The sequence below is a fragment of the Coloeus monedula genome, assembly GCF_965178545.1.
Source record: "Coloeus monedula genome assembly, chromosome: 26".
NCBI classification, from domain to species: Eukaryota; Metazoa; Chordata; class Aves; order Passeriformes; family Corvidae; genus Coloeus; species Coloeus monedula.
The window spans coordinates 5,142,398-5,164,894 of NC_138806.1; the positions used below are offsets into that span (position 1 = coordinate 5,142,398).

Here is a 22,497-nt window from a genome sequence, read left to right on the forward strand (position 1 = left end):
GATCAGAACTCCCCGCTGAGGAACGTGCGTTGTGGGGCTGCTAGGGGAGCGGAGAGAGGGGCAAGCAGCTCCTGGGGCTCCTGGAAGGGTCAGGAGAAACTTCTCCATCGGGATTTCCCACGAGGGCTGGAATTTGGCAGCCGCTGGGACCCCGGGGCGAGGCTCTCGCCCTGCTCCTCTGCCAGCAGCGGGACCGCGGTGCCCCCTCTGGCACCAGCTTGGGGTGGTGGAGGTGCCACCGTGACCTCGCCGGTGACACGGGGACCTGGCAGAGCGAGGGAGGGACGGGATCTTCAGCTCTTCCCGCATCCCACCTCTGTTTTCTGGAAAAGGGGGTGACAGCCCGGCCAAGGTCACATTCATGGAGCTGGACCGGTGGATTTTTGGCGGAGGGAAGGCTTTGGGATGTCCCCGTGGCATTTGCGGAGCGCGTGATGTCCCCGCCGGGCTCTTTTAGTGACCTTGAGTGGAGGAATCGCATCCGTGGCCCCCGCTGGAGCCTCCCCTCCCCCCCCCGATATCAAGCTGATAACGCTTGATATCCGTTTGATATCAAACTGATCTGCTGGGCTAATAAATAATTGAGGGAAAAGGAAAAGACCTCGCCGCGATTTGTTTAGCGGGAGCTCGGGAGGGGAAAAACAGGACGAGGAGGGAGATGAATTATGGATCAAGGTTAAAAGGGGAGCAGGAGGGGAAGGCTGAGCGCGGTGAAGCCCCTCAGAACGTGGCAAAACCAGCCCCGTGGCCTCGGGGCAGGCTGGCACCAGTCCAGGGCTGGGGGACACCGTCCCCGATGGCGCGAGACCCTCCGAAGTGACTTTTTGGGGTGGCAGTCGGGGTCCTGGAGCTGCCCCGCAGCGGGCACGGGGCTGGGCAGGAGTCAGGGGCTGCGGGGTGGCCTCGTGCTGCAGCCACCGAGGCGGTGCCAGGCGCTGGCAGCGTGCGGGGACTTCCAGGCATCCATCGCCTCTTCCAGCTTCCCTGGAAGTCAAATCCCGGCGTGCACTGAATGAGTTATTAGCGAAAGGACAAGCCCTGTCACCTCTCTGCGCCTGGGACCCCCTGCGTGTCCCCCTGCCCCCTCCTCTGCCTGCCAGGGCTGGGCTGAGCCCCGAGAAGGGCTGGGATGGGGCAGAGCATCCCGGGAATCTCCGGGTTTGGTGCCCTCGGGCCGGGCTGGGCTCTGAGAGAGGCTGGAATAGGGCAGAGCACTCCCGGAGATTCCGGGTTTGGTACCCCCGGGGCTGCGCTGAGCCCGGGGAGGGGCTGGGATGGGGCAGAGCGTCCCGGGGATGCCGGGTTTGGTGCCCTCGGGCCGGGCTGGGCCCGGCCAGCAGCGGCTGCAGGACGGGGGCTGAGCCCCCGCTGGGGTCTCTGACAGGACACGGGGGGACCTGTGACCCCCAGCACAGCGCCCGCACACACGACCCTCCCCCCACCCTGCCTGATTTCATTTTCTTTTTGCTCTGTCCTGTGTCTGTGATGCCGAGCCGTGTCCGTGCCCCCCGTGTGTCCGTGCCCTCCGTGTGTCCGTGCCCTCCGTGTGTCCGTGCCCCCCGTGTGTCCGTGCCCCTGCCCCGTGTCTCATCTGTGCTGTTTTCAGTCACCCAGCGCTGTTTTGTTCCTGTTTCGCTCTGATCATCGCGGGTTTGGTGGGATCACAGCCCCTGCACCCCCTCCCCTCGCTGCCCCCCGGCCCCTCCACCCCCGCTGTCCCCTCATCTCCTGCCGCATGTCCGGGAGCGGGGACACCGCTGCCATCGCAGGGGGATGAACCCCGTACCTGTCCCCTTGCCCATGCATCCCACTGGGATCTGATCCCACTCTGTGCATCCCAGTGACGGATGATCCCACTCCGTGCATCCCACTGGGGTCTGATCCCACTCCGTCCATCCCAGTGGGGTCTGATCCCACTCCGTGCATCCCACTGGGATCTGATCCCACTCTGTGCATCCCAGTGACGGATGATCCCACTCCGTGCATCCCAGTGGGGTCTGATCCCACTCCGTCCATCCCACTGGGGTCTGATCCCACTCTGTGCATCCCACTGGGATCTGATCCCACTCTGTGCATCCCAGTGACGGATGATCCCACTCCGTCCATCCCACTGGGGTCTGATCCCACTCCGTGCATCCCATTAGGGTCTGATCCCACTCCGTGCATCCCACTGGGATCTGATCCCACTCCGTGCATCCCACTGGGATCTGATCCCACTCCGTGCATCCCACTGGGGTCCGATCCCACTCCCAACAGGGCTCTGCCATCGCTCCTTGCTGAACTCCCCCTCCCCAGCCCCAAATCCCAGCGCTCCCACCCCTGCCCCATGGCAGGAGGACCCTCCCTTGACCCCGCTGTGCTCTCCCGCTGCCCACGCAGATCCCGACAGGACGAGCCACCCCCTCTGCCCCATGCCAGGGGACTGTGCCCTGACCCAGCCCCACGGCTGGCGACCGTCCCCCCTCTTTGACTCCTGGCCGGGGACCCTCCCTTGACCCCGCTGTGCTCTCCCGCTGCCCGCGCAGATCCCGACAGGACGAGCTCGCACATGATCTCCGCCGACGATGCCGAGTACCCGCGGGAGTACCGCACCCTGGGCAACGGCACCCGGCGCTTCTCCAACGTGGGGCTGGTGCACACCTCGGAGCGCCGGCACACCGTGATCGCCGCGCAGAGCCTGGAGGCGCTCACCGGCCTCCAGAAGACGGAGATGGAGCGCAAGCGGGACGCCTTCATGGACCACCTGAAGAGCAAATACCCGCAGCACGCCCTGGCGCTGCGAGGGCAGCAGGAGCGCCTGCGGGACCAGGTAAGGGGCGAATTCCCGGGATTCGGGGGAGGGGGAAAGGGAGTGCTTGGCGCTGGGTGGGGCTGTCTGGAGGAGGAGAGGAGCAAGGGGGTGTTGGATGTGCGGGAAGTGGGTGGGTGGGTGCGGCAGCGCCCGGGGGGAGCACCCTGAAGGGGTGAGGAAGAGAATTCCCCTGGCGTGAGGAAGAGAATCTTCCAGGGCTGAACTGTTCCAGGAGGGGGTTCCTATCCCTGTTCTGGGGGTGCTGGAGACCCCAAACCCCCTTGGGGTCACTGCTGCATCCACCATGATGTCCATGGGTTGTGTGTCCCCTGATGGTCCTCAGGTGCCACATCTGGTGGTCTTTGCTGAGAGCAGCAGAGCCCCAGGGATGGACTGTTCTGGGCGGGGGGCTCTTAGCCCTCTTTTGGGGGGTGCTGGAGACCCCAAATTCCCTTGGGGTCAGTGCCATGTCCACCACAATGTCCATGGGTTGTGTGTCCCCCAGGACCTGCCAATCCTCAGGTGCCACGTCTGGTGGCCTTTGCTGAGAGCAGCAGAGCCCAGGCGATGGACTGCTCCAGGAGGAGTTCCTATGCCTGTTTTGGGGTGTGCTGGGGACCCCAAACCCCTTTGTTGGACTCCCTGGTGACACCCCGGTGACACCAATGTGGCAGCGATGAATCTCCACCGGGATAAACCCACCGGGAGGAGAACCCGGAGCATCCCAAGGCTGTGGCTGGCAGGAAACCTGAGATCATCCCCAAAAAACCCCGAGGGACAAAGGTGACAACTCCCAGACCTGACGTGGTGGAAGGAAATCCAGCTTTGCCAGGAAAACCAATGGCATCGGAGCTGCTGCCCCACAAAACGTCCCCAAACCGCCAAATTTTGGCAAAGGGACAATTACTGATGGTGGCTTTGATGTCACCGTCAGCCCCAATCCGTATTAGGACACGGAGCAGAGGCATTTCCAGGCACGGAGCGGCGCTTCCCAGTAAATAAATAGGATTTTTCCCCCTATTATTGCAGGGATTTAAAGACTTTCCCTTTTTTAAATAAGCAGCAGCTCTAAAAATAATAAGAAAAAATCCAGCTCGGGTTGGCTCAGGTCTGATAAGCAGCTGAGGATTTTTATAGGTGAAGGAAAGGTGATCTGGATTTGGGAATTATCTCCTTTATTCCTGAACCAGTGGGATCGTTGGGAGGTGTCCAGGAATCTCTCAGCTCCAGGTGAACCCAACCTGGATTTTTGCAGTTTGGTTGCAGAGGGTCCCTCACTCCTCACCAAAACACCCCAAAATCCTACAGAATCCTATTTTTTTTTCCTTTTCCCTCCTTCTTTTCCTTCATTTCCCCCACAGGCAGTAAATAATAACAGGAATCCAGAATTCCTGGAAAACTCAGGTGCCAACCTTTAAATGACATTGGGATCCAGCTCTGCCTGGAAGGTTTGAAACTCTCTTTGCTATTCCAGAGGAGCCTGGGAGGGATTACAGAATCCCAGGTTTTGCTGTTTTATCGGGATTAAAAAAAAAAAAAAATCCACATCTGAGGGAGTTGCGAACATCACAGGTGAACAGGAACATTCCATAAATGCCAACATCCCTTCCAGGCTGGCAAAAATCCATTGGATTCGTGCATGGGAATGGGAAAAGAAGAGAAATGTTCATTTTAATCATGGGCAGAGCAGGGGGAAATAAAATCCGGGGGGGAAATTGTGGCAAATCTTCAGGGAAGTCCAAAGGGGCAGCAGGATCATTTAAAATCCAGGTGGAAGAAGGCGTTAAATGGGAATGTTAAGGATAAGGAGAGGAATGGGAATGGGAATGGGAATGGGAATGGGAATGGGAATGGGAATGGCATGAGAGGCCACTGGAAATGTTGGCTGCAGGATTTCAGGGTAAATCCTGCCCTGGGAGGGGCAAATCCGGCAGGAGAGGGGTGGGAGGAGAGGATTTTTGAGGCGCTTTCCAACCCAAATTGTTCCGTAATTCTCATGGTCGATGCTCTGGGAATGGGATTCGGATGGAGCCGCCCCACGGTGCCTGATGTTGAGGATATCTAAAGGTGGGAAATGTTGGAAAAATAAGGAGTATTTGGGAAAATAGGGAATATTGAAGGAAATAATGTTATGGTTGCTCAATAGCCCATCCCTGGTTCCAATATCCACACGGATGTGCTTTTCCACACGGACCGGGAACGCGTGGTTTTATGCAGATGGATCATAAATCCTGGGGAAAAAGGGATTACAGACCCATTTCTCGACCATAAACAGTGAAAAGCTCCCTTGTGGTTTAACCCCTTCCTCTCCAGGCCTTGCCTTGTGGGGTTGAGCCCCGGAGCCCTCCAGGAGTTGAGGCTCCCAAAAAAATGAAGTGTCCAAAATCTTGGATTTCAGCCTGTCCTGTTCTGCAGCAAGGAAATAAAAAAAAAACCAGGAAAAGGCTGGAGCTGAGCATTCCATGCCTGACGGCAGCAGATTTGCAGCTGCCTGGAATAAATCGGGCTCGGGAATAAATCAATGGCAGCCGGGGGGGGTGTCCGGCCCCTGGAGCCACAGGGAGCCACAGGGGGGATGGGGAGGATGGGGGCAGGTAGGGATGAGGGAAGGGATGGAGGATGGGATGAAGGTTGGGATAAAGGGATGAAAGTTGGGATGAGGGAAGGGATGGAGGATGGGATGAAGGAAGGGATGAAGTTTGGGATGAAGGTGGGGATGAAGGTTGGGATGAAGGAAGGGATAGAGGTTGTGATAAAGGTTGGGATGAAGGTGGGGATGAAGAAAGGGATGGAGGTTGTGATAAAGGGTGGGATGAAGTTTGGGATGAAGGTTGGGATGGAGGTTGGGATGAAGGCTGGGATGAAGGTTGGGATGAGGGAAGGGATGGAGGTTGGGATAAAGGTGGGGATGAAGATTGGGCTAAAGGTTGGGATGAAGATTGGGATGAATGAAGGAATGAAGGTTTGGATGAATGAAGGGATGAAGGTTGGGCTAAAGGTTGGGATGAAGGTTGGGATGAAGCTGGGGATGAAAAAAGGGATGGAGGTTGTGATAAAGGTTGGGATGAAGATTGGGATGAAAGAAGGGATGAAGGTTGGGATGAAGACTGGGATGAATGAAGGGATGAAGGTTGGGATAGAGGTTGGCATGAAGGTCGGGATGGAGGTTGGGATGGAGGTTGGGATGGAGGTTGGGATGAGGGAAGGGATAGAGGTTGGCATGTAGGTTGGGATGAAGGTTGCGCTAAAGGTTGGGATGAAGGTTGGGATGAATGAAGGGATGAAGGTTGGGATGAAGGTTGGGATGAATGAAGGGATGAAGGTTGGGATGAAGGTTGAGATGAAGGCAGGAATGGAGGCTGGGGTGGAGGTTGGGATGAAGACTGGGATGAATGAAGGGATGAAGGCTGGGATGGAGGTTGGGATAGAGGTTGGCATGAAAGTTGAGATGAATGAAGGAATGAAGGTTGGGCTAAACGTTGGGATGAAGGTTAGGATGAAGAAAGGGATGGAGGTTGGGATAAAGGTTGCGATTAAGGTTGGGATGAAGGCTTGGGTGAAAGTTGAGATGAATGAAGGGATGAAGGCTGGGATGAAGGTGGAAGTGCAGATCGGGAGGCAAGGGAGGAAGAAGGAAGGGGTGGGGGCCAGGTAAGGATGAAATTTGGGGTTTGGGGGGCAGATAGGGATGAAGGAAGGGATGAAGGTGGAGGGACAGATGGGGATGAAGATGTGGGTGCAGGCAGGGATGAAGGTTGGGATGACGTTTGGGATGCAGACAGGGATGCAAGCAGGAGGTGCAGGCAGGCCCGGGAGGTGCTGCTTTGCTGAGCTGCTTTTGTGCCTCAGTTTCCCCAGTGCAGGAGAGGCTGGGCTGTGTCCCCGCCCTGTGCCCGGCAGTGTCCCCACCCTGTGCCCGGCAGTGTCCCCGCCCTGTGCCCGGCAGTGTCCCCACCCTGTGCCCGGCAGTGTCCCCACCCTGTCCCCGGCTCTGCTGTCACCGAGGGGATCCTGGGGGGCTGAAATTTGGGGTGGGGTTGTGCGGACGGGGGAGCGCGTGCTGCTCTCCCTGCTGGGAGGGGCTGTTCCCAGGAATCCTGTGCCCTTCCCGATGGCGCCGTCGGCTCTGGGGTGCGGGGGCCGTGCAGGGGACACAGGTGGCACCGGACACAGGTGGCACCGGACACAGGTGGCACTGAGGGTCCCACGGAGCCAGGGCATGGGGGGAGCCCCCTGGCTCTGTGCTGGGGGGGCTGATGAAGGGGTGTGAATCCAGGGGTGAATCCAGGGGTGAATCCAGGTGTGAATCCAGGGGTGAATCCAGGGGTGAATCCAGGGGTGAATCCCTGTGTATCCACGTGTTATCCATGTGTATCGACATGTTATCCGTGTCCATATCCATGCCCCTATCCCTGTATTTCCCTGTGTTGTCCAGATGCATGTCCATATCCATGTCCATATTCCTGAGCTATCCATATCCATATCCTGGTGTTATCCATGTCCATATCCATATCCCTATCCCAGTGTTATCCATGCCCATATCCATGCTCCTATCCCGGTGTTATCCATGTGCATATCCCTGTATTTCCATGTCCATATCCATGCCCCTATCCCAGTGTTATCCATGTCCATATCCCTGTCCATACCCATGTCCCTATCCCGGTGTTATCCCTGTATTTCCATGTCCATATCCATATCCCGGTGTTATCCATGTCCATCTCCATGTCCATATCCCTGTGTTTCCATGTCCATGTCCATGTCCCTATCCCGATGTTTCCATGTCCATATCCCGATGTTTCCATGTCCCTATCCCGCTGTTTCCATGTCCCTATCCCGACGTTTCCATGTCCCTATCCCGATGTTTCCATGTCCCTATCCCGATGTTTCCATGTCCCTATCCCGCTGTTTCCATGTCCCTATCCCGACGTTTCCATGTCCCTATCCCGATGTTTCCATGTCCCTATCCCGATGTTTCCATGTCCCTATCCCGGTGTTTCCATGTCCCTATCCCGGTGTTTCCATGTCCCTATCCCGACGTTTCCATGTCCCTATCCCGATGTTTCCATGTCCCTATCCCGGTGTTTCCATGTCCCTATCCCGGTGTTTCCATGTCCCTATCCCGATGTTTCCATGTCCCTATCCCGGTGTTTCCATGTCCCTATCCCTGTGTTTCCATGTCCCTATCCCGCTGTTTCCACGTCCCTATCCCGGTGTTTCCATGTCCCTATCCCGGTGTTTCCATGTCCCTATCCCGATGTTTCCATGTCCATATCCCGGTGTTTCCATGTCCCTATCCCGATGTTTCCATGTCCCTATCCCGATGTTTCCATATCCCTATCCCGATGTTTCCATGTCCCTATCCCGGTGTTTCCATGTCCCTATCCCGGTGTTTCCACGTCCCTATCCCTGTGTTTCCATGTCCCTATCCCGCTGTTTCCACGTCCCTATCCCGGTGTTTCCATGTCCCTATCCCGATGTTTCCATGTCCCTATCCCGATGTTTCCATGTCCCTATCCCGGTGTTTCCATGTCCATATCCCGCTGTTTCCATGTCCATATCCCGGTGTTTCCATGTCCCTATCCCGGTGTTTCCATGTCCATATCCCGCTGTTTCCATGTCCATATCCCGCTGTTTCCATGTCCCTATCCCGATGTTTCCATGTCCCTATCCTGATGTTTCCATGTCCCTATCCCGCTGTTTCCATGTCCATATCCCGCTGTTTCCATGTCCCTATCCCGATGTTTCCATGTCCCTATCCCGATGTTTCCATGTCCATATCCCGATGTTTCCATATCCCTATCCCGCTGTTTCCATGTCCCTATCCCGCTGTTTCCATGTCCCTATCCCGATGTTTCCATGTCCCTATCCCGGTGTTTCCATGTCCCTATCCCTGTATTTCCCTGCGTTATTCCCTCACGTGCTCTCCCCCCTCCCCGCCCCTCCCCCCCCGCGCAGGCCCCGCCCCCCGCGCACTCAGCGCCCCCTGCCGGCGGCGGGAGGGGGCGGGGCGGAGCCGCGGTTGCCATGGTGACGGCGCCGCGGGCGGGGCGGGGCGGGCGCGCGGGGCCGGCGGCGGCGGGAGGTGGCGGGAGGTGGCGGCTCGGAGCCGAGCGCGGCCGAGCGGGGCCGAGCGGGGCCGAGCGGGGCCGAGAGTGGCCGAGCCGAGACGAACGCGGCCGAGCCGAGCCGAGCGGGGCCGAGCGGCGCTGCGGATCCCGACCCGCCGCGCTCACCTGCCGCAGGTACCGGGCGGGAACGCGCGGGATGGAGCGGGATGGAGCGGGATGGAGCGGGATGGAGGGGGCACATCCCCCCGGGTGCTTACGGAGCTGGTGTCGCCACCCCCTGAAGCAGTTCCCCCCCCCCCCGACCTCCCCTGCCCCAGCTGTCCTGGTGTGCCACCCCAGTATCCCCCCTCCCCAAAATTCCCACCCCGAGGTCCCGGTTCCTCTCTCCCATCCCCGTCAGCAGCCGGGGGTGTCCTTACCCTGGCCCCAGACCGGGGGCAGCCCCTCGAGCTTCCCCTCCAGCTGCCCCTTTGTTTGTGCCCCCCCTTTTCTCCAGCTCCCCCCTTTCCTCCAGCCCCCTTTCCCTTCATCCCCCTTCCCTGGGGGTCCCCAAGCTGGCTGTGGGGAGGGGGTGGCAGTTTGTGGGTGCCATGGTCCCTGCGCTGCCCTTTGGTGCAGCAGCCGGGGGGGCTCACCTTGGCCCCCCAGGTGCACAGGGGGGCCGTGCAAAGCTCCCGGGGGTGCCCATGCCACCCCCCCGCGCAGCCCCCACTGTCCCAGGGCAGCTCCGCGTTGTCACCCGTGTCCCTGTGCCCCGGCAGGGGACACCGATCCCCTCTGCCCCCCTCGGGCAGCGGAGAGGGGCAGATGGTGGCCTGGGCACGCAGTGTCCCTGCGCCCTGCGGGTGCTTGTGGGTGCTCACCTGGCCGAGCTGGAACCGCGGGGACCCCCAGGGGTACACCCAGCCGGACCCCTGCGGTGGCAGGAAAGGTTTGGCCGCGCCTCACCCCAACCCCCCAAGAGGTGGCACACGGAGAGGCGGCCTTGGCGTGGGGTTGGCACCGTTGCGTCCTCACTGGGTGCCCCGCACGGGTTAGTTTGGGGGTACCTGGCTGCTCAGTGGGGACGGTGAGCGCTGGCTGAGGTGACGCGGGTGGCAGAGGGGTCGCGGGGTCCCTCGGGGCTCTTCCCTCGGGTGTCATCTTGGTCTCCAGAGGTGGAGAGTGACGGGAGGCGCTGGGAAGTGCTGAAATGGTGGAGCGGAGCGCGCGTGGCTGTCGGGAGTAACACGAGCGTGTGTGCGTGTCCCTGGGACTGCAGCCGGAGCCGGCCCTATCGATTCCCTCATTTTCCCCCCAGCAGGCAGCGATTCCTGGCTCGTTACAGCAGAGCTGGCTGGGAATGGGGGCTCTGGAGTCAGGCACAGCCCCGTGGGTCACCCCACTTCTCCTTGGGGTTTTTTTATGGAAGGGGGTCTTGAAGTCCCCAAGAAGTGCGGACTAAAAAAAACCAGGATGGGGACAGCGATGGCAGCCCCGGGGAGGAGCAGTCCGGCAGGGAGGTGCCCACCAGGAATTGGAGGTGGGATGCTCCCCTTGGCATCGTCGGGCCCCCGGCGCTGCCCCTTCCTCCCCTTGGAAGGGCTGTGCGCATTCCTGCTCTCCCCGGCACACACGGGCAAGGTGAACGCGTCCGTCCATCCATCCATCCATCCATCCATCCATCCATCCATCCATCCATCCCTCCGTGCCCCGAAGTTTCCCGCGGTTCCTAACCCGAATCCGGCTCCTTCTGCCCCTCACCTGGGGGGTCCTGCCGAGCCGGGCTGGGTTTTAGGGGAGGAGGGGACGCCAAAGCCCTGCAGCAGCCGGAGCGGCGGCTCCGCTGTCCCTGCGGCTCCGCCAGCCGCGGCTCAGGCGGGGACAGAGGAAGGGCAGGGCGGGCTCCAGCAGCGGCTGCGTATCGGGGTCTTCCTCACCCCCAGCTCTGCCGAGAAAGAGGGTGCGCAGCCCCCCCCCCCCCCCCCCCCCCGCGGTGCCGGGACCTCCCCAGGGACCCTGCGGTGGGGACGCGGCTGCTGTGACCCCCCCCGAGGGGACCCCGCTGAGGCTCCAGCCCTTGTGCTTTGCGTTTCTCGGGGATTTATCCGGCTTTGCTGAGGCTGGGGGTGCCGGATGGAGTCGGGGGAGGGGGGCGGTTCACGGCGAAGCTGCCGGGGATCGGACGCGGTGCTGGCCGGGGCTGTGCGCGGCGGGGAGCGGAGCGCTGCTCGCTGCCTGCTCGCTGCCGGCTTTACCTTGCACGTCCCTATTGTGTTTGGTCCACCTACGCCGTGCCGTTGCCATGGCCACCGTGCCATCTGATCTGCCCAACTGCTGCCAGCTTCCCCTGCCCTGCCCCAAAACCTCTGGCCCGGCAGCGGGGTGGCGACTGAGGGACACCTTGAGCCCCGTGCGCGGCTCCGGGGCGCTCCTGCATCGGCGAGTGATGGACCGGAGATCCCCCCCGCTCCGCTCGTGAGCAGGCTGGGGGTGTGCTGAGCACGAAACGCGGTCCCCGGGGCAGCTGCAGCGCGGGAGGGGGGCCTGACCTTGGCCGGGGCTGCTGCAGAAGGCAGATTTTGGAGCCCCAGCATGGCCGCTCCTCGGCACAGCACGTCCTGATGCACTGCTCCAAGCAGGCGCTGCAGATTCGCCTCGCACCGGGAGAGGAGGCGGCTGGAGCCAGGGCCAGCGAGGCAAAGCCACCCGTGGCCAGCGGTGTTCGGGCTCTGGTGTGACCTGGGCTGTCCCCAGGGCCCGCGGGGGGAGGTCAAGGCTGTAATTAGCGCTAATGGGCTTGGAAAGGAGGAGGTGCGGGGGCAGGTGGAGGGGCCTGGAGGGGAAAGTTGGAGCTGCGTGGTTGTGCTGGGGGTTCTGTGGGGGATGCCTGACGTTGAGCCGCTGTGACAGGCGGCTGTGGCATCTCTGATGTCACCTCGATGGCCGTCAGAGCCTTCTTTGGGTGGAGGGACAGCAGAGCCCAAGGCTCTGCCTGAAGGAGAAGCAGCAAAACCAGCAGAACTCTCCTCATGGTGGGCTCTGGGTGTCACACGGAGCCCCCTGAGGAGCTGAGGTGACGGGAACGAGCCCCAGCCCCCTCGCATCCCCTCTTATCCCCGCTGTCCCCTCCCCTGCTCAGGTTTGAGAGGTCCCTGCAATAATTGCGAGACCTCAGGTGACAAAATCTGCAGCCCCCGGTGCCAGCGTTGCTCTCCGCTCTGTCTGGTCACTGTTTGCATTCTTCTCCCTGTCTTGTCATGTTGCTATTTCCACTTTAATTCACTTTCACTGGCGCTGAAAAAGCATTAAAAAAAAACCAACCCCAAAACTTTAATAAGGAGAAATAGATTAAATTCACTTTACTGTTATTTTTCAAGGAGATTTTTGTTTGTCAAGACGCGGTGCCTGAGGGGGGGGGGACTCGATCGGAAGCTGGAACTCCTGGAAATGAGTTAATTAAAAAGCCGATGGAGCCGCCTCTGTCCTCCCTCCGAGTGCGGCGTGCCGGGGTGGCTGCTGCCGCTGCTGCCCGCTCGAGAGGGACACGGTCCTGCCTCGTTAATCACCACCAGATTTGTGATTTAATTGCCAGCCAGGGGAAGTCCCCCTCGGTCAAGGCGCTGACTCACTTGGATTTCATTATTTTCTTCTCCTGGGACAGCCACAACAACCATTTCATTTTTTTTTTTTTTTCCAACTTAACTCCCAAATATTCTCGATTACATCACTCCAGCGCTGCTTTTCCGCCTCTGTGCGTGCGTGTGTCCATCCCTCCGAGCAGAGCAGCCGCGTGTGCCCGGCCGCGGGTTCACGGCACCACCTCCACCTCCTCCTTGCTTTTCCAGCCCGTCATTCCCGTGCTTTGGGGAGCCCCCGCTCCTCGTTATTGCCTCGTTCGGCAGCTCCACGGACATGACTCTCATTGTAATTATAAATCGCAGCCGGCTGTAATTCCCCGCACCTTGCAGAGTCCTGCTGCAAGGAGCCGCCTGCTTCATGGCTCGGAACGAGGCTGTCGCTTCCAATCCTCTCCCGGCCCATTATCTCCCTTTGATGCTTTTGAAGAGCCAGCGAAATGTTAATTCCGCCCCGGCCCTCTCCTCTCCCCTCCTCTTTGGGCAAATCCAGCCTGGGAGGGGCTACCAGGGACCTGGGCACCGCTCTGGGGTTGTCACCGCTCTGTCCCCGCTTTTGGGGGGGCTGCAGGGACGTGGCTGTGCCTGATCCGGGACACTCTGGGGTGCATCCTACGTGCTTTGGGATATTTGGGATGGGTGCAGGTCGGGCTGGGCATGGTGCCAGGGGTGGCACCAGTGCCAGCAGGGACAGATGGAGCCCACAAAGGGCAGCGTGGTGCTGGCCATGGCCCGCTTGGCGCTGGCGGGCAGCGCCAGATTGTCAGCCCTGGATGCTGCTGGCTCCCCGCAGGGGACAGGCAGCGTGTCCCTGTCCCCCAGGGCTCGGCCTGGGCGGTGCCACACTCCCAGGGAAGGGTTGGATCTCCTGAGCTGGGATAGGGATGGGTGCTGTGCCACCCTGTGCCCGCAGGTCACGGTGCCCAGCCCAAATCGCTGCCGGAATGTTCTGGATTCGATCCCGCGGCACTTGGGGCTCGTCAGCGGTCGGATGCGGAGCCGTGGCGCGCGGTGGGGTTGTGATTTATGGGCTCGGTGATAAGCTTGTCCAGTCATCCCAAAATAATAAATAAAATCCACACCCGGCGCTGGCACCAGATAGGATCAGCAATATCAGGGCACAGGAAAATTACCGAGGCTCCTCCACAGCAAAAATGAAGAGCAGGGAGGGGAGGGGAAAAAGGAAAAGTTGGAGAAGGAAAAAGTCAGGAGCATCTCCTCCTGCCACGGACTGGGCTGGGGGCCTTTGGGGACTGGGCCGAACTGGTTTGGCTGCAGCTTTTCCCGGCAATGCTGGAACATCAGATCTCAGGGAAGGCCCATTTCAGTTGTTAAACGGAAGGAAGGAATTAGGGAATTAAAGAATTAAGGAATTAAGGAATTAGGAGGGGGGTGAGCACCTGAGCGTCCCCCGGGTGTGACATCGGCACAGCCAGGCCTTGGGGAGCCGGCACTGGGCGAACTGGTGGGGAGAAGCGGCTGCTGGGAGGGAAGGGAGGGGGCACGGAGCCCTGTCCAGCCAAAATCAGCTGGAAAGAAAAATCCCGTCCATTTGAAATCCGCTTTGTCGAAGGCGCCTGGTGCAGACTTCGCCGGGAGCAGCAGCCGGGCCTGGCGCGGGAGCAGAGACAGAACTGCTGCCCCTGCAGCTTCCCGGGCACATTCCCGGCTCCAGGCAGGGCTGGCACATCCCGGGGCTCGGGCAATCCCGCAGGGAGCCGGGGCTGGCTCCAGCCGAGCCCGGGGAGCTGCCGGAGCCTCTCCCGGGGCCGGAGGTTTGGGATGGGCACAGGGCACTGCTGGAACCGGGGATGGTGCTGTGCAGGCCTCGGGGGGGACTGGTGCTGCTGGTTTGTCTGAGCCCGGTGCCACTTCCCCTGTGCCCAGAATCACTTGCCCTATTCCCAGAATCAGTTGCCCACCTCCAGCATCACTTGCCCTGCAGCCAGTATCACTTGCCCAGCACCCAGAATCACTTGCCCACCTCCAGCATCACTTGCCCTGCACCCAACATCACTTGCCCTGTGCCCAGCGTCACTTGCCCTGAGCCCAGCATCACTTGCCCTGTGTCCAGCATCACTTGCCCAGCATCCAGAACCACTTGCCCACCTCCAGCGTCACTTGTCCAGCACCCAGAACCACTTACCTACCTCCAGAGTCACTTGTCCAGCACCCAGAATCACTTGCCCTGTGTCCAGCATCACTTGCCCAGCACCCAGAACCACTTGCCCACCTCCAGAGTCACTTGTCCAGCACCCAGAATCACTTGCCCTGAGCCCAACATCACTTGCCCTGTACCCAGCACCACTTGCCCTGCACCTAGACTCACTTGCCCTGTCCCCACACCCCTCTCCCTGTTCCCAGCTCCCTTTTCCTGTTCCCAGCTCCCTTTCCTTGATCCCGCCCCTGCATCCGAGGCTGCCGCAGCAGCGCCGCGTCCGTGGCTCCACGCTCCGGGTGGCTCCGCTCGTTTTCCCCCAAAAAAACCACTGTGAGGCGGCTTCTCCTTTTCCAGGGAATGTTTTGGGACAGCTCGGCATTCCCGGGGCGGCCTGGGCTCCTGCTGGGCGTTATCTCCAGCCGGGTGATCCCGGCTGGGAGTTGCTGTTCCTGCCGGTGCCTCGGAGGCACGGCGTGCCCTTGGAAAAGACCTTTGTGCCTCCAGGCTTGTCTGCAGGAAACCTCGGCGCTCTTTGACTCAAAGCGCTTCTAAAACGGTTTTTTTGGGGGGGTTGGTTGAGGTTGGAAACTCCCGGTGTTGTGTGGAATACTGATGTGAGCAGCGGCTGGAATGGGAATGGGGCTGGAATGAGCTGAGGTTTGGGATGAGGAGAACAGGTGGATTTGTGCTGCTGCTCGTGGGCTCGGCCTCCTGCTCAGCAGAAGGGGGAAATCAGCAAGAAGTGAAGGGAGCGAAGCAGCAAATCTGCCCGTGGATGGGGGAATTCCTGGGATAAAAAATCTGGGATGGTCCTGTATTTTTGCAGCTTCTCCTTGGCGGCGCATTCCGGGGACTGGGGGGCACTGGCAGCTCGGTGCAGGGGTTTGGGTTTTAAATATTAAAAAAATCAACTTCGAAGTAACAAACGAAGTTTGCAGGCTCAGGGGTGGTGGTGGGGGGATGAAAAGGAGAGGATGGGTGGGGTGTGAGAGGGGAGGACAGAGCAGAGGAGAACTTTGATCCCAATAAAATCCCGTTTGGGAAAAAAGCTGCTTTGTTCCTGTTTCTCCCACCTCACCCATCATTATCCCGGGGATTTCTCCTTCCAGCCAGGTGGATCCCACCCCTTGTCCCTGCATCCCACCCCTTGTCACCGGATCCACCTTCCCTCCTGCTGGAGGTTGGATGGGGCTGGGAACTGGAATTGTGGGATCCCGCTGGAACGGGGAATGAGTTCAACATCACTTCCCACCCAAAGCATTCCATAATTCCATGATCCTGCCGCTCGCTGGGATCCCACAGCCCCATCCTGGCCGTGCTGCTGCGGGAGGGGGTCCTGAACCCCCGGTGGGGTTGTGGTGCCGCTGCCCCGAGCATCCTCAGGGATTCCAGTCTCCCGCTGGCGATCCTCGGGAATGGGAAGCCCTGGAGCTGCCGGGCTCGCTGGGCTGTGAGCGGTGCCAGCTCCTGTCACTGGCAGTGGCACATTGCTCTGACACCGGTGACAACACGGCAGAGGGAGGGGGCAGGGAAAGGGGAAGGGGGGATTGGAAAATCCCATTAAAAATGAACATTGTTGTGACTTCCAGCACCGCAGCAGTGCCAGGACGGGCTGGGCACACCAGTGACACCAGCAGCGATGCTGGGCCGGCATCACACCCCCCTTTCCCTCCTTTTTCACCCCAATTTGCTTCAATCCCCACCCCCTGCTTGCTCCCCGAAACTCCCGCAGCCCTTTGGGAGGGGCAGGAACCAGAGCAGGTTTAAATTCGAGCTCAGCGATTCTCAGAGGGAAAACGAAAGTCAAACCAAGAATCTTAATGGTGTTTTTTTGTTTGTGTGTGTGTGTGTGTGTGTTTCTTCTGTTGTTTTATCTTTTTTTTCTGTTAGCAACCCAACTACTGGAGCTTTAAGGTCAGTATTTCGGATTTTTCCTGCTTCTCTTTGAAATGCATGTGCTTGGCCACCCCGGCTGTGGACGGAGGGGGGGGAGCTCAGGGTGGGTTTTGTTGGTTTTTTTTTTTTTGGATGAGGATTCCCGAGCTGAAGTCGTTTGGTCTCAGCTCAGCTGAAGTTTAAGGTCGTGAGAGGGATTTTTGGGGCTCGGGGTCAGTTGTGAGTTGTTCTGTGAGGCTGTGGCTTGCCCTCGTTCTGACCACTCATCCCACCGCCAAATCCTGCTGCTCTGGAGTTGTTTCCTTGACCAGAATTCTGGGAAAAGGCCGGGAAAAGGCCGCATCTGGATGGGGTTGGAAGTCCATGCGTGGAGCTCCATCCTGGTGGCTGCTCCCAGGCAGGGATACAGGGGTTGCTCTGGTTTCCAGCCTCCTCCTCCTCCTCTTCCTCCTCCTCCTGGAGCTCTGGAGCTGATCCCATCCCTTTTCCCTGATGGGCTCCGGGACCTGCCACCCTCCCCACTGCTCGGTGGTGCCCAGCACCTCTTCCCTTTCCAGGCTCCTCACCCCCCTCATTCCCCAAAAATCCTGGATAATGGGGCAGGAGATGATCTTGGGAGTCTCAGGATGGGAGGGGCTGTGGCAGCACCTCACAGGATGGATGGAAGGGGAGCAGGGATGAGATTTTCAGGATTGTGTTTGGTGCTGGAAGATTTTTAGATGAGAGGGAAGAGGAACGGGATTCGCAGTCTGGGATTTGGTGTTGGGACATTCCTGGAGTAAGGGGAAGAGGAACGGGATTCCCAAGCTGGAATTTGGTGTTGGGACATTCCTGGAGTAAGGGGAAGAGGAACGGGATTCCCAAGCTGGAATTTGGTGCTGAGGGATCTCCAGGCCAGAAAACAAAGTTGTTTATCCAGCTGGAAGTGTCCGGGAGGGGAACAGGCCTCATCCCTTCCCTATCCCTGGCGCTCAGAAATCATGGAAAAACGGAGAAATCCTCAGTGTTGGCTTTGTCGTGCCGGAGCTTTGTCCCTGGAGCCACCTGTCCCACCAAGGGGACGCTGCCCGGAGCCTCCTGGAGCTGTCCCCGCCCGGTGGCTCCTGGCAGCACCTCGGGAGCAGCCCGGCCTTTGTGTGGCAGCTGGAAGTCCCCGTGTCCCTCCCTCCTCCTCCTCTTCCTCCTCCTCCTCCTCGCCCAGGGCCGCCCTGGCAGCGCTTCAAGGTCGCCCGCCTTGCCGGCTGACCTTGGCGCCTTGTCCCTGGTGGGTTCGTTCTTCCCGTGGAAAACAAACAAACAACAACAAAAAAAAAAAAGCAGGGAACCTCCGCGCCCGGCTGGGGCCGGGAAATGCGGGATGCGCGCACTTGTGCCGAGTTTTCATTCCCGGAGTGTTTGCGGTGTGGCACCGCGGCTCCCGGCAGGTTCAGCTGTCCCGGTTCCCACAGCCAGGCGCTCCCGGGGACATTCCTGCCACTGCGAGGGGAGGGAAGGCACAAAACCCGCACATTTTGTCATTTTTTTCCCCCCGCGATTTTTCGCGGGGCTGGGCTTTAGGAGTCCCCACCCCACAGGGTTCCTTCCGCAGGGACGGGTTTTCCCTAACGCCCTATTTTCCCACCCAAACTTCGCAAGGGGAGCATCCTCCCGGCTCTCCCCGCTGTGGGAATGTGCTGTGGGATAAATCCCAGCCCTGACCCCGCTGCCAAGTGGGGCATGAGGCAGCTGGGGCTGGCTCGTCACGGGCGCAGCCCCGCGGGGAGCCCGAGCCCGGGGAGCAGCTGCTGGCGGCTTCCTTGAGGCCACCGCCGCCACCTGTGTCCCCCGCAGGCTCCTTCAGCTGGGGGAGCTGCCTCCCACCCACCCCAAAATAAAACTTTCACGGCCCTTTTAGGGTCCCTGGCTGTGTCCAGCTGCCACCCGCGGCTGCTGGGGGGGCAGAGGTGGCTCCTCGGATAAAGAGGGGGGAGTGATTTGGGGATAGGACGGTGGAAAAGGCTGTGCTGGATTCCCAGGGACCCCCAGGCACGGGACATGCGGCTGCTGCTCGTGCCCTGGTGTCCCCATCTGCTTGGGGACAGGTGGTGGCTGCGACCTGGGGCTCCCCAGGCGTGGAATTTGGGGCGGGGGGGTCCCTGCGTTTGTCGGTCGCAGATCTCGCGGGTGTTGGTGGCAGAGGGGGGGGGATCCGGGGTGTCACGCTGTCCCCAAGCCTTTCATCCCCACATCCCCACGTGCCCGTGGAGCAACCCCTGGCCGGCTCCGTCCTCCTGCCCCAGCACATCCCCGGGATTTTTGTCGCGGCTTCCAGATCGAGCCGGCCCCCGCTGTGCCTTCCCCTGGGGCGTGCGCTCGCTGCGAGCCATCGCTGCGAGCCATCGATCCGCCACCTCCGTGTCACTGTCGCGCTGCTGCCAGCCCCGAGTCCCCAGGCAGATTCCCGAGTCCCTCATCCAGGACATCCCAGCCCTGCCTCCATTTTTCCATCACCTGAATCCCACCCCAGCTCCCACCCGCCCGAAAATCCTGGGAAGGGGCATCGCAGAGGTTTGGGAGGCCCAGGGCCACATCCAAGGGGAGGGGGGAAAGATCCTGCTGGGAACTCCTGTGGAGAGGCAGCACCGAGGGCTGGGGGCTCGCGCTGCGTTAATGCGGGGGGTGGGCCGGCTCCTGGTGGGTTCCGGAGGAACGGGAAGATCCAAAGGCTCGGGAGAGCTGCTTTGGAGCCGGGACTTTAAAGGAACATCAAAGGCAGCGAAGCGAGAGATAAAGAGGGGGAAAAGCGGCGGGGATGCGGGCGGGGGAGCGGCGGGGGACACTCAGGACACGTTTGTCTTTAAAACAAGTGTCTGGAGCTGCTTTATCCACACCGGGATCGTGGCCGGCTCCCGCTCCAGCCTCATGAACGGGGCTGCGGCTTCCCGGGAGCTCCGCATCTCCTTGCGGGAAGCCATTTCCACCTCGGCGGCGCTCGCCCAGGCAGAATTAGAGGCAGGCCGCGGTATTTACTCCGTGCAGGAGATGAGCAAACAGCAGCCGGGCTCGGCTCCTGCCATCCCGCTGCTCCCGCTCCAGCCTCCCCCCGGCGCCTTCCCTCCGGCCTCGGCTCCGCCGCGCTTCCAGAGGGACCCGTGCCCGCTGCCCGATGGGTTTTTCGCGATGGGAAGGGGGATTTGGGGTGGGTAAAGAGGAGGGAGAGGCTGCTTCAATCTCCTCGCTGTGTTTTTGGGATCCTCGCTGGTTTTCTAGCCTCTCCAGGATCGTTATCCATCGATCCCGGCGGTTGTCGGTATTTGTGATCATGGAAACGGGGGATGGTTTGGAGTGGAAAGGAGCTTAAAGGCCGCCCCATCCCAACCCCCTGCCACGGCCGGGGATGGCACCCACCCCATCGGCGTGCTGGGAATGGGAGTGGCATCCTCAGTGTAGGACTGGGGAAACTGAGGCACGGCGGGAACGGACGGGATTGGATTTTCCACCGCACAACCTGCGGCAGCGTCGGGGCCTGAATCCCAGATTTGGGGCTCTCCCCCTCTGGCTCGTCCTGCTGAAGCCGCTTTTGGGGTTTTTTTGCACTTCAAACAGACCCTCGCAGCCGTTTTTTCTCCAGGGATGTGCCCACAGGCGTTCCCTGGCTCACCGGCCGCAGCTGTGCCAGCAAATCCTGCCTCGGATTCCAGAGAGCTGAGCTTTGTCACCGCCCTGTCCCCGACACCGTCCCGTGTCCCCCTGTGCCTGCTCCTCTCCTCGGTGCTCAGCCCTCGATCCCTGGCCTGGGTTTGTCCCTTGTCGCCTCTCCGCTGCTTCCTCACGCTCGGCTTTGCTCCCCATCCATCAGCATCCCAAAGGATGCAGTAATCGGATTATTTTTGGAAGATTCTGTCACCCGAGGCAGAGCAGGGACAGTGGCTCAGCCCCAGTCGGGAAAGGGGTGGGTGAGGGTCGAGGTAGCAGGGATGGAACCAGGAGTGTCACCCTCACCCCCAAAAAGCGTCTCCTGCCACATATCCCACCCTAATCCTCGTCATGGGGTCACCTCAGCCTCAGGGGAGCAGCTGGAGCAGGATCCCCGTTTGTCCAGGGACTCGTGGTGGGGTGGATTCCAGGCTGGGCATTCCCGTTGGAGACACAGGGAAAGAAAATCCAGGGATAAAAATCTGAATTTGCTGCGAGGAGGATAATTAATGATGAAAGAGGGGTGGGATGAGGAGAAGCGGGGCCAGGTGTGCCCTCGTTGGGGCTCTTCCCAATCCCAAATCCCTTCCAGCCCCACCAGGACCTTCTCCTGCCCCTCTGCGAGCAGTTACACTGCCCCACCCATTTTTTGGGGGGCAGAAAAGGAGCATTTTTGGTGCTCCGAACTCAGCGCCCTCAGCATGCCTGGACTACGGGACATCCCTCGGATCTCCCTTCTCCCGGGAAGATCCTGGCCCCATCCCGATCCCTCCGAGGGGTGGGACAGGGAAGGTGTGGGGCGAGCAGCAGCGTCAATATTCATGAGGTTGCAGAGGATCCAGGCTTTTAAATATTCATCGGGCACGCGGAGCCTCTGGCTGCCCGCAGGAACGGGGGGGAAAACCGGGAAGAGGGGACGAAAAACGGGAAGAAGGGACGAAAAACGGGAAGAGGGGACGAAAAACGGGAAGAGGGGACGAGCAGCCCCCCGTGTCCAGGGGCAGAGGGGCGGCTTCGGCTTGGGGACGCGACATCCCGGCGTTGTCACCTGCAGAGGGTCGGGCAGGTGCTGGGTGTCGGGATCAGGGTGTGGGAATAACCCATCCCGGAGCCCATCCCAAGGCAGGGAGTCCCGCTCACATCTGGCTGCCGCCCACATCTGGAGGGGGACGGCGCCTTCCTTTAGTCAAGGGGTCCGGTTTAAAAAACCTAATCCGATTTGAACGCTAATCCTGTTAACATTGAGATCAGGATTAATTCTGGGTTAATCGGGATAATCCTGACAAAATGTTGAGCATTAGACGTTGGATGAGTTATTGCTGCCGGCAGCGGGAACGCTTTTAATTTGGTGGCGAGACGGGGGTGGGGGGAGAGGGGAGGGGCTGGGAAGGTGGGGATGGAGAGACCACAAAGCCTTGGATGGGGGGAGACTCCTGGAAAAACCCTTTGGATGGTGCTCAGAGCACCCTGGGCCTCTCATTTCTTCCACTTTTACCCAAATTACCTCCGGTTTTCCCTCCTTTTCTTCCCGGCTCGGCATCTCCCGGCTCCTCCATCTCCAGAGGCAGGAGCTGGGATGGTGGAATTCCTTCCTGCAGGGAATTCATCACTCCTGGCTGCTGGAGCTGGGGGAAAACACGGAGCAGAGGGCTTCGGTTTCACCGGGATCCAGCCGGGATCAGATGTCCGGGCTGGGATGTGGGAGCAGGGCAGCACCACAGCCAGGAATGTCCGGCACTGGGATGGCCTGGGATGCAACTGGTTTGGAACCTGGGGGCTGATTCCCAGGAGATACCTGGGTACCAGGGATGCTGAATTCCAGTTGGGAATGCTGGTTTCTGCTCAGGGATGCTGAATTCCAGTTGGGAATGCTGGGTTTTGCTCAGGGATGCTGAATTCCAGTTGGGAATGCTGGTTTCTGCTCAGGGATGGTGAATTCCAGTAGGGAATGCTGGTTTCTGATCAGGGATGCTGAATTCCAGTAGGGAATGCTGGTTTTTGATCAGGGATGTTGTATCCCAGTTGGGAATGCTGGTTTCTGCTCAGGGATGGTGAATTCCAGTTGGGAATGCTGGGTTCTGGTCAGGGATGGTGTGTCCCAGTTGGGATTGCTGGGTTCTGGTCGGGAACGCTGGTTATTGTTCAGGGATGCTTTATTCCAGTTGGGAATGCTGGTTTCTGGTCAGAGATCCGGGTTTCTGGTCGGGGATTCTGTATCCCAGTTGGACATACTGGTTTCTGGTCAGGGACGCTCTATTCCAGTTGGGAATGCTGGTTTCTGCTCAGGGA

General features: G+C 59.9%; 1 protein-coding gene across 1 annotated transcript in view; it reads left to right on the forward strand.

Annotated features, from left to right (window-relative positions):
- Positions 1-2,533: 2,533 nt before the first annotated feature.
- SRCIN1 (SRC kinase signaling inhibitor 1) overlaps positions 2,534-22,497 on the forward strand; it is a gene marked incomplete at its 3' end in the record, with an annotated part of 47,367 nt that continues 27,403 nt past the window's right edge. The window contains exons 1-2 of the mRNA XM_082297136.1: positions 2,534-2,809; positions 16,528-16,551. Of these exons, the coding sequence (XP_082153262.1) occupies positions 2,549-2,809; positions 16,528-16,551 (285 nt within the window). The 5' untranslated portion in view covers positions 2,534-2,548. The remainder of the gene's footprint in view (positions 2,810-16,527; positions 16,552-22,497) is intronic.